At 35.3% G+C, this 11,805-nt stretch overlaps 1 protein-coding gene across 3 annotated transcripts; it reads left to right on the top strand.

Moving 5' to 3' along the window:
- Positions 1-4,506: 4,506 nt before the first annotated feature.
- On the top strand, positions 4,507-11,293 carry LOC132277269 (uncharacterized). 3 transcript variants are annotated; one of them, XM_059779082.1, is made up of 5 exons: positions 4,524-4,905; positions 5,028-5,223; positions 5,321-5,407; positions 10,866-11,067; positions 11,169-11,293. In XM_059779082.1, exons 1-4 carry the CDS (start codon positions 4,682-4,684, stop codon positions 11,016-11,018), a joined length of 660 nt encoding a protein of 219 aa, XP_059635065.1. In that variant the 5' UTR covers positions 4,524-4,681; the 3' UTR covers positions 11,019-11,067; positions 11,169-11,293. The 3 variants fall into 3 exon arrangements, with proteins under 3 accessions (XP_059635066.1, XP_059635067.1, XP_059635065.1); XM_059779083.1 differs by lacking the exons at positions 10,866-11,067; positions 11,169-11,293 and adding an exon at positions 7,288-7,425 and having other exon boundaries at positions 4,507-4,905; XM_059779084.1 differs by lacking the exons at positions 10,866-11,067; positions 11,169-11,293 and adding an exon at positions 9,481-9,838 and having other exon boundaries at positions 4,509-4,905.
- The last annotated feature ends 512 nt before the right edge of the window (positions 11,294-11,805 follow it).

The following is an 11,805-nucleotide window of genomic DNA, read 5'->3' as shown; positions in this document are numbered from 1 at the left end:
TTTTCTCGGAACTGAGGCTAAAAACGGACCCTTAAACGAGTTTTTCTGGAAAAACACGAAGAAGAAACACCCCTTAAAATCACGTTTTCTACCTGACAAAGCAGAAGGAACGGAGAAAAACACGCTGTAAGATACCTAAAATGCCCCTAGATTAGCCTAGGTCAAGAGGGACCCAAAAAGCTGCTACATGAAATTGCTTTAGAATCAGTCCACAACTGAGAGCAAAAACGGGTTATTAAATGAATTTTTCTGGAAAAACACGAAAAAGAAACCCCTCTCGAAATCGAGTTTTCTATGTGACACACCAGAGAATTAAAAAAAAACTCAACGTAGAATACCAAAAATGCCCCTCCATGAAATCTGGTTATGAGGGTCATAAAGCTGCTAAATGTAAAACTGGAAGCTGAACTTTGCAATGGATTTTCAGTATCAAAACGACATTTTCTAGAAAAACACAAAGAAAAAACCCCCCTAAAATCACATTTTCTAAGCAACCATATTGAAAGAAGAAAATAAAACTGATGTGAAAAGTCTAGAAAGCCCCTAGATCAGATTATGCAACAAAGTTTCAAAATGAGTCCACAGGAGGCTCATTTCACCAAAGAAGAAGGTTTGCCCGAAAACAACCATGCACACAAACGTAACTTACCTATTAAGATGTACTACAATGGTCCATGGCTTAAAAATACCACCGATGCAAAATTCGACCCCCCAACGGGCAAAAAGGCAAAAATGAACAAAAAAAGGGAAATTTGAAAACCAAAATTAACAAATGGTTTCAAATTACCGTTTGGCCCTTGGCCACACTTCAAACATGATTTATAAGACCCTATGAAAGAATAAAAATGGAATTCCCACACCCGATGCAAGCATAGTGAAGCAATGACTTGGCATTTTTTCAATATTTTCATAATATCTTAGGAAGTCAAAAGTTACATAGGATACAAATTAGATGTCATTGGCCTATGGCCTCATCTCATACATGTCAAATACATTTTAAAGAGTGTACTTATGTACACATTACAAAAATAGAATCAAATTTACACATTTTGACATATAAAGTTATAAATGGTATTTCAAGCCAACATTTACAATAAATGAGAACTTCAAGTCTACAAATCATCTAAGCATGATGTGAATCCCGAATCTTGATCCCGGTACCTGAAAAGTGTCTCCACTACGTGGGTGAGTAACATAAAGCTACTCGTACGAAATGAGCATGCATCGACTTAACATTTTACAATTCTATCACTTTAAGGTGAAACATGGTAGAGGGGCTCATGCCACCTAACGTTTATGTCAAAGTGAGACTCAGGGATCATCCTAAGCTACTCTTGCAATTGAAATGAACTACGGCATACAAGTATACATGCTCAAGTACACTAAACCGTATTAAAACATAATACACGACATTCAAGTACACATGCTCATAAGTATACTAAATCATGTTAAACGGGATAAACAATATCTAGCATACATACACAAGTATAAGATATATGTATAGAGTACTCATAAATCAAATATACAAACACAAGTATACTAAGCTAAACACATACGTACAAGACAAGTATACAGGGCACAAGTATACAAAAATGAAATCCGCACACACAAGACAAGCATACTAAGCGTAAATACACTAGATAAAGTTTAGATACACCAACAAGGATACAAGTTCAAGTATACAGTTTCAAGTATACTAAATGAGATCAAAATACATAGGCAAGCACCAATTCTCAAGTTACAAGTAATCCGTGATTAACAACTTGAAATTGAATGCGAAATCAAAATAGAAAGACTAGGACATGTGGTCACTAGACCAAGCAAGTGTTTCTGGGTAATTACGACCCACAAGGTACTACCTAGTACGCACATGCATAAGTTATTCCGGGTAATTACGACCCACAAGGTACTAACTAGTGCGCACTTATGACTTAGAAGACTCTTATCTCCGTACTAGAGCCAAACCCTAGCCATCACGTGAAATATGTCCTTACAAGCTTTCCAAAATCAATAAGTCCAAAACTTATACAAAAATCAATAAGTTAGACCAAACTTATACTAAATCCACTAATGCATAAAACCATCTTCCATGCACAAATAAGGTTGAATCCATACAAACCATGTCCTATAATTCAAGTCTAGATACCATATGACATGTCAAGCCTCCAATATGCAATTTATATATCAAAATAAGAATATTTTACAACAATTGAACCACATTATCACACTAAGCCACAAGTACTAAATAAGTCCCAATTTAGTAATTAGCTTCCAAGGTAAACAATTATAATATTCTAACAAGCTATGCACCTACACAAGATATATCTAAACAAGCTATGCAAGTCAATGATATTCTATATCATGCTAAGTCCAATTACCATTTCAAGAGGTCTTAAGTACTAATTCTACATCAAATTAGTAACATGCTCACAAGGTGATTAAACAGACTACATTTCAATGGATTTTCAACCTATTACCTCCAATATCAATTTAAGTGACCAACACACTTAAAATAAATTTAATTAAGCTCATTAATTAATTTTTCTCTAGATTTTCAAACATATCCAAATGTCCTCAATTTAATATATGTTAAAGAACTCATAAAGGCCTACTTTAATATCACATTACAAGTTGGTTTCATGCTTGATATAACTATGTGAATTAATCTTTCACAAAAGATAAATATTAAATAAGTTTTGCAATTCTTACTCAAATGCTCCAAATTTAATATATGTTACACAACTCACCAAAGCCTAATTTACTAGCATGCCACAATTTAATTCTAAACTATATATCATCATTAGAATTAAATCCTAAACAAAGAAAATAAATTTTAAAAACTTGAACAAGGCATGCTCATAAGTTATATATGCTTATAAAACAATCAATACAACAATAATATAAACCTAAGACATCCCCTACCTTAATTTGAGATGAAAATCTCAAAAGCCTACCGAAAAAAAAGTGCTCTGAATCAGACAATACCGAAGGGTTTTGTCGGGGACAACACGATCTACATGAACCTACGAGAAGCCCCATCAAAATCAAAACTTGACTTCAAACCCGAACTTAAAAATTGGCCAAAAACGGGTTTTAATAAGGGAGAAAGATGCGCATGGTCAAGACAAACACAAAACGCGAAGGCACTTCGACTTTTTAACAAAGGGAAGAAGGTTCAAATGAAAGAAGAAGGGTGGCAGCCCCCTTGGGCTGCCATAGCAGGTTCTGGTCGTGCATGGAGAGGGGTGAAGATGACTTTTTAATTTTAAGTCCCCCTATTTATAGAAAACTCAAAAAGTGCCCCGAAAAGGCCCCAAAAAAGTGAAATTTGAGTAGACGCGCTCAAACGGAAAAACTCCGTGAACGAAAAAGATTCAAAATGAGAAACTATGAATAACAGAAGAAACGACGTCAAAAACCGAGTCCCGAGGAGAGAGATATGCCCCAAACAAGTTCGGCGGTAACTGGGGGCAGAAACCTAAAACTGAAAAAAAACGAGCAGAAGGAAATTCCAAGAATTTATGAGTGGACGAAAAATGAAAATGAATCCCGTATGAGGATCCAGGCTCCAGACAAAGTATTTTACAATAACTTTTATTAATTACAAAATGGCCCCTCTAAAAAGGGTTAATTGCACTAATGCCCCATAATGAAAATATATTCAAAAAATATTTTCTTAAAAACCCTTGAAATAAAATATCTTCAAAAGATATTTATGAAAAACACCCCAAGAAAAGAAAAAGATTCTGAAACTGTGCATTCATGCCCCTATGGATATCGGGAGCAACCAAATTACTTTCTTGTAAAAGTGAATATACGTATTTCGAGAAAACCACTGAAGATGAAGACACGTAAAGTCAAATACCAACTCTAAACACAAGGAGTGAGGTTATGCCTACCAAGTGACAAACGGGGAAAAGACAAAATAAGGAAAATGACAAAACAGGGAAAAAGACGAAAAGTGAAGTGTCGAAAAACGAAAAATGTGAAAATGACTCGATCCTCAAAGGAAGTTGTCAATCCAAAAGAAAAAGTCTCAGAAACCATTTCCGAGCACTCGAGACAACACTAAGCGATGTGAAACTGAACTCAGAAAAAAAATTTCAACGAAAAAAATTCATTCGTAAAATTATGAGGAAAAAAGAAAGGAAGGAAATGATCGGGTCATTACAAAGAAGCCATAACAGACCGCACAGAGAGGTCACCAAATATATATATATATATAGTCTATTATGTATACTGTATAGAGAGGTGTAATTCTGAATTAAAAAAAAAGAAGTGATTATGAAGATATATGAGTAATTATGAATTCAAGAATGAAAATATTTTTGTAATTATAGTAAGGGCAAAAATGGAATGTCATGTTCAAAAGTGGATGGTGTCATAAAACAAGGGCATTGACTTTCATCGGGAGGGGGAAGTGTTATGTGAGACCTCGAGAGAGTTCAATATAATTTTTGAAACGTTAAAGGTATTTTATGTAATTAGCCCTAACTTCAAGGGAGGTAAGTGATATTATCCCTAATAAAAAACTCAGTCCAACCAAAAGGAGCCGGGAAAAAGAAAAAAAAAAAGAATGAAAGAAGAAAACAAAATTCAAAAATGCCGCGACTTGTGAACAGATACAACCCTAATCACCCAAAGCACCAACCATTTCAAGTCTTGAACTAGCAAAACGGAGATGGAATTCAAATGCTCCGATGTTAGTCTGTGGAAAGAGGCTCTCTCCTCTTACAACGCTCACATCCGATCCCTCAACAAACAGAAACCGAACCTTCTCTCTCTTGACGACTTCTATCAAAACCAACTCCCTCCTCTCATCCGCCAACGAAACCCTAATCCCTACATCACCAAACCCGACCTCTCCAAACTCATGCAATGGAAGCTCACCCGAGGAAAATGGAGGTCTTTTCTTCTTCTTCTTCTTCTTCTTCTTCTTCTTGTTCTTTTTTTTCTTTTCTTCTCTCTCTACACACAGACACATGTATTTGTATTAATTACTCAGTGAGTGTATATGTGAATTTCAGGCCGAGGTTATTGGATTTCGTTTCCTCCCTGGACGAAACCGTAGTGGAATCTGCCTCTCAGAAAGCATTTCAGTCTCTACCTGACATCTCCAAGGCTGTTTCCGAGCTTACGGTCTTGAAAGGGGTTGGTCCGGCCACGGCCTCCGCCGTTCTGGCCGCATACGCGCCTGATGTTGCACCTTTCATGTCTGATGAGGTGGAATTTCTAGTTATTGTTTAAAGTTTTGATCTTGTGTTCTGTTTAGCTACTGATTGATTTTGATTTCGTTTTTTTTGCAATGTTGGTGAAAAAGGCTATGTTGGCGGCTCTTGGTAATTCAAAAGACTATACATTGAAGCAGTATCTTGTATTTGTAGATAAACTACAGGCGAAAGCAAAGGTTGGTTGGGCTGGGTTTTCCTTTATTTGATTCAATTTTATATGATTTACATGCTAAGGTATTGGATTGGATGTGAGTAATTTAGAAGGCTGTATGTGATCTGGTTTTTGTGGCTATGACTTACTATGAGAAATTTGGTCTGCTATGTTAAATGGGTTCTGCTTAGGTTGTCTATACGAGAACTAGTAATGATTAGAAAACAGTTGATTTTAGAATCTCATATTGTGTGTTGTTTTTTTAAGCTATGTGATTATGCTGAATTTGGGCATAATATTTCTAAGTGAAGCCCATATGGTGGCAGCTGCTGAACCATTATATTTATACGAAATGCTTGGTTATGGTGCCTAAAGAACTATTGTTTGGCATTGAAGTTCTCAACATCAAACGCTATTCTCACCTTTTTTAGATGTTTTTTGTTAACTCACTTATTTCCTTCACTTTGTATTTGGTTCCAAAATATTCAATTTGTTGAGTGGTTTTAAGGGAAATTCAATATGTTTATGTTTCCTTTTTTATTTCAAAATGCCTTTCAGTTAATGCAAGTTTCATTTTCCTTAAGAAAAAACTAATAGTTCGACAGGAAAACCTTATTTAGCCAGAAATTAATCAAAAAGTTCATGGTTGGTTGAAAATTCACATTTTTCACCATTATTCCATATAATTTTTGTTATACAATTGTTAGGTGCTTGATGCTCTTGAGTCTTGCCTTTTCTAAGTAAAGGCAGTTTGGCTATTCAATAATTGACCTGATTTCTCTACTATTTTGGTGATCATGGTGGCTTAAGCAATTCTTAGAAATCCTTTAAACTCCCTTGATGACTAAAAACAGATGTCTATACAAGCCCAAGCATGATCGTAAACCAAACACATTATGTTTAAATGCTTTGTAAAATGCAATAGGCTCCTGCAGTTCTTGGAAATCCTTCAAACTCCATTTGATGATAGTAAACCTAACATATTGGGAGTGCCTGGCGTCCAAACTAATTTTTCTAGACATGTTAGGGCAAGGTTCCTTTGGCAAATTCTTTATAACTTCCTAAAATATCAACTTTGACTAGTTGAGGAGGATGAGTTATTATAACAATTTTCCTTTTTGACTATTTTTATTCTGAATATAGCTGTCAAATTTCTTACCTTTTTGTGGCCTGTTGGAGGGCATGATTTACTTTGTGAAACCAACTACTAATCATAAAATAGATGTCGTCTGGAATGAGAATTTAGAAGCCACATAGAATTAAGCTTTTGCCAATGAGGAATATCTAACTGTATGGTAACTCAAGAGTGGCCAACCCCATCTATATGGGATAAAGGCAAGGATGATGATAATTGTAACTCTAAGAGTGTTGTGATGGGGCATATATATCTGATTAGTCTATGTTTTTGCTCGATTACTTCTTGTGATCATTGGAAAGCCCGTAGGAGCTAAAGCATTGCTATCCATAATTGAATGCCAAATTTGCAAAGGCTTGAGGAGACTAATTAGGCCTACTATTACATTATATATTGATCCAAGTCATTTTCGAGAACAGTTCTTTTAGAATTATTTAGAATTAAATGCCTATCTTAAAGGCTTTAGATCTCCTTTTTAACATCCTACTTGTCCATTATTCAGTGTTGTAACCATGAGGTTATGAGAAGGGTGGAGTCAGTACAAAGTGACAAAACTGACATTTTCCAATTGTTTACTTGAGATGGATTCCTTCAAAGTCAAACCCATGATCGCATGCTTAATTGCCTGATCTTTTATTGCACCATATGTAATGCCCACCCCAACCACCATCCTCCTCTCAACCAGCTCTCCTCCCATGATATGGAACCTCCTAGTTGTGATTTATTATCTTAGGACTGGTGTACTTATTTCCTTTTAACATTTGTGTCAGTTGGCCTACTAATGATTGGCATGTTAGACACATGCTGCAACAACACGCTTTTCTGACACGTCTACACAGTACTTTGGAAAAGGTACACGTTCTTCACTTGAAAATTGTTTTAGTACTTTTATCTTTTTGATTGGTTTAGAAATTGCAAAAGGTCCTAATTGAACCCATTTGATTATTGGACCAAATTATTTATTTCTTTTACTATTATTTTCCTTTTAGTGCTTTTCTTGCCAAATGTTTTCCACCTTATTTTTGCACCTAAACACTTACACAATCAGTGCATGAATTTTGGCATAATCGATTTTATTGCATTCTGATTTTCTTAGTTGTGCATTGTTCTAGTTTATAATTTAGTTTACTTAATTCAATTTGAGTTCTATGTTGGCATTATCCTCTACCATTCTTATGTCATACCTTTCCACCATAACCATCAACAACCTTCTTTTAACTTTGTCCAAACCTAGCTGATACATCTTCTTAACGATGTCAGAGGAGAACATCGTTTTGTGTCCCCAGTGGCTTTGTTCTAAGCCAAGCAAGGTTAAGATTGTTGAGTCCAAACCAAGCTTCCCATCACACGGAAATATAATTAACTGGTGTGAAAATGAAAGGGAAACAAAAACAACACTGAAAATAAATTTGGAACAGCAACTTCTGAAAATTGGAAATAGGCTTTTTCAACCTCCATCCTCAATCAGTCAGCTCCTTTGGTTGCTTACCAAAACTGATCACTTGCTTTGCAAAGTAAATCTGGACCCATGTGCTTCAATGCAAGCTGCACTCTCTCCAATAATGAAGGCTTTAATTGCTAAAGAATTTTTACAGCATTCAGATTGTGGCAGTAGCCTCATGCCTTAGTGAGTTAACAAGGATTACAACACCAGATTTTCCCTACAATGATGATCAAATGGTAGAAGTATTTCAGATGATTGTATCATCTTTTGAAAATTTATCTGATACATCTAGTCCATCTTATGGTAAAAGGATCAAAATTGTCCACACATTTGCAAATGTCAAGTCATGTTTGGTTATGCTTGATTTGGATTGTAATGAATTAATTGTTGAGATGTTTGAACACTTTTTAAGGGAAATAGGTTATTATTACTCCGATAGTGTCTTTTCATCCATGGAGAAAATTATGACTCTTGTCCTGGAAGAAAGCGACCATATATCAGTAGAGCTACTTCGTCCTCTTTTAACTAGTGTTGAGAGGGGAAATCAAACTATTTCACCTCAATCTTACAAGTTAGGAGAAAAAGTTTTGAACAATTGTGCCACAATTCTTAAGTCTTGTCTTTCAAAAGCTCTACCATCCAAGGTCCTTTTGTCCATTGATTTTGCTGAAGCAGTAACTTCTACTGGTCAAGATGTGTCTGAAAAAGAGTCTATTGTGTCAAACAAGGATGTCAAGTACAATGGTAATTTCTGGAAGACACGTTGGACATTCTTAGAAACAAATTTGAAGTTTCCTTTTGCATCTTGTCCTTTGAATGATAGAAAAATTGAGGTTGTGAAACAAGGTCTAGGAAAGTTGGTTAGTTTTCTTACTAATGTGCACCTAGACACTTGGAATTTGTTATTGCCCATAATGGAATATGCCTATACAAGTTTAACAAATCAATTTACTGGCAATTATTTTTTCAAAATTGTCTATAATTCATTTCCATGCCAGTCCATTGATCATGTTCCTTCACCTCCATGTATGTATTCACTTGAGTTTGTTGATTCCTTCGTTCAGCTTATTCATGATTTTTATGCCGATATGCCACAAGAAATTGTCTTAAGTAAAAAGAATTATGAACTCATTGCACATGCTCATCATAGGGATCATGAATTTAATGAAGGAGATTATGCTATAATTTGTGCACTACCTCAACCTTGTCATAAAACTTTGCCACATCATTCAAAAATCAGGACCTAATGCGTATTTCTTTGACTGGTCTTTGGATATGAGTACTAGTTCAATTTTTGATGTGGAGTATTTGTTACCTAACCGAGGCACCTTTGAGCCTCCTATTTTATTGGCATGTGTTCCTATAGGTGGATTTACATTTTCCTCAGCAGCGGCATTAGTTCATCTATCTTTTCAGTCGCATTATATGGCTTGGACAAAGGATATTGTTGATTGTCAGAGTGATGGCCCTCATCTTGGAGATATTGACTATTACCTTGTTTGATGGAAGGGTTTTCCAGTTTTAAATACCAGACGGAGTATTGACCCATACTTTTTGGAGATATACTTATGCATTTACTCTCCGGAGGAAAGTTCTTCTCAACCGGGAGGGAATGATGAAGAACCGGGCCTGGCCCGAGAACTTGAAGTCCATACGGCCCATGCCTATTATTGGAGACAGGGGAAAGAAGATAGAATTAGGGATTTTTTTTTATTTATTATTATTATGGGATATTTAAGCAATTTAGGGTTTTATATATGGTAATATGTTGATTAGGGTTTTCTTTGATTTCTATTTATATTTTGTTTCAGGCCTTGGGAAAGTTAGCTTTTGATGATTATTATTGATATTGAAATTTGAGATTATCGTGATTTCTTCTCCCTTTGAATTCTTCTTCTCTTCTGATTCCTCTTCCCTCTATTCTTCTACCCTTTCTCTCTCAATCTCATTCTTACTCTACTTTAATTCTAGTTTCGAATTGCGCCTACCCACTCCTGCATCAACATGTTGGCTTATACACAAGCAAACATGTGCTCGTGGTCGTGTAATCTTGCTAGATTTTGGGGCTTTTGTGTCTGACCGTCATTGCTCTGAATTTTAACACCATAATGTGTTCTAATCTGCAGATTGTAGGTTGTTTCTTAGATATTCTATAATTTATGTTCACTACAAAAGAAGGCTTGGCAGCACAAAGTTTGGTTTTTAACGTTGCTTGTAAGAACAAAAGTTAAATGGGTGCATAATTTTGCCCTCTAGTATGAATATTAATGAGTGTCGGTAAAGATCATCACTGAGCGTGGTTCCCATTAATTAAGGTTATTGAAAGAGACAAACTGAGAATAAACCTCATCTTTGACATTATTTGTATGAAGTGTTCACTTAGACCCAAAACTCTGTTCTTATGCTTGGTAGCATGAATATTTGCCATTGCACCGAGCAATGAGACAATGACCCTAAGAAATGTTTCTCTCTTTCTATGTATTTTTTTTTTTTAAAATAAAAATTATTTCTTGGAGAATAAAGCTAAGGGAGAAATTATCTTTACTAACTGGAATATAATGATCTACATTCATGCAAAATAAGCAATAATCGAAATATTTGGCCAAAAGTTCCATTTCTTAAAAGCCTATACTCTTTGCAAAAGTAAATACTTAACATTTGGCACAGGCATTCTTTTATGAGGAATGGAAGATTAGCCTCTTTACTTGCCTTATTTAAATTATCTGGTTGATCTTACGGTAGGTGATTATTTTAATGTCATAGGTGAGTTTAAAATAAATACTTTTCATTTTATGCTCTGGCAAATATTTATATACCCATATGGCTATCATATTATCTAAGGTAACCCACTTCTCTTGGATTATGGCTTCTATTCTGATGCATTTGATGCGAAACTGGATTCAGGAATTGAGTTCAGAAGGGGACTCATTCACACCGTCAGGTGTAGAAAAGGCTTTGTGGAGTTCTGCTGTAGGGGCTAAGTTGTCAGATTTGCCATCAGTTTCAGATTATGAGGCTAAATCAATCAAGAGCTCCAAAAGAAAGAGAAAACAATGAAATGTGATGATGTATCATCTGACAGCAATACTCGTAACATTGCTCTATGGTAAGTTTATGTACATCCTTTCGCTTTCCTTTGGTCCTTAATCTGCTTGTTGAGTCTTTCATCAACACATGGACTGAAAGATCTTCTCTTATAAATTGTAGTTACCCTGTTCTTGGCACTTTGAACTCCTGTTGTATGATGCGTCAAATAATAACCCACTTACACAGACTTCATGTATTACTTGCTGGTTCCTATTGTAAGTTTCATTTTTTTTGGTTTTGAGTTCTTTTATAAAATCCATGAAGAGAACAATTGCAGCTTAGCACCATGACACATGTTTGGCTTACGTGCAGTGTGTATGGGCTAGTTTCATTTGTTGAATATCTTAGACAGTCTGACACTCTGACCAAATTCAACCAGATAATCTCAAGCCTGTTTCTTGGGAAAATATTATGATTTTCACTTAAGACGTTATCCTGTAAGTGATGACATAGATCTACTATTCCAACTAGGAAAGGTTTGCCAATTTCTTTTGCTAATTATGATGCACCAGAATATGCGTTCTCTATTCAGAAAAGAAAACAAAATAATATGAATTACACATTCTAGAGATCAAAATTTTATATTATTTTCGGGGTGTATTTCATTATTGCTACACTTTAGGAAGTGCTATTACACTTGATTAAGACTGTAAATGAACTGAGCAGCTTATGATGGGCTTGGGTTGTTAGGAAATACATTTAAGTTTGTTCGCCAATTAGATGAGATCATGAGACAAATTTTAGCATATACTCCAAG

This window comes from Cornus florida, unplaced genomic scaffold (assembly GCF_030987335.1).
Source record: "Cornus florida cultivar Cherokee Brave unplaced genomic scaffold, ASM3098733v1 CherokeeBrave_3.0.0_Hap2_Chr10, whole genome shotgun sequence".
Classification (NCBI taxonomy): Eukaryota; Viridiplantae; Streptophyta; class Magnoliopsida; order Cornales; family Cornaceae; genus Cornus; species Cornus florida.
The sequence above is the reverse complement of the archived record's forward strand: the minus strand, read 5'-3'. Positions and strand labels throughout refer to the sequence as shown.

Coding starts and splice junctions, on each gene's coding strand:
- LOC132277269 (XM_059779082.1), top strand. CDS start 4,682: ATGGAATTCAAATGCTCCGATGTTAGTCTGTGGAAAGAGGCTCTCTCC. Junction 4,906..5,027: donor CTCACCCGAGGAAAATGGAG/GTCTTTTCTTCT, acceptor TGTGAATTTCAG/GCCGAGGTTATTGGATTTCG. Junction 5,224..5,320: donor CACCTTTCATGTCTGATGAG/GTGGAATTTCTA, acceptor TTGGTGAAAAAG/GCTATGTTGGCGGCTCTTGG.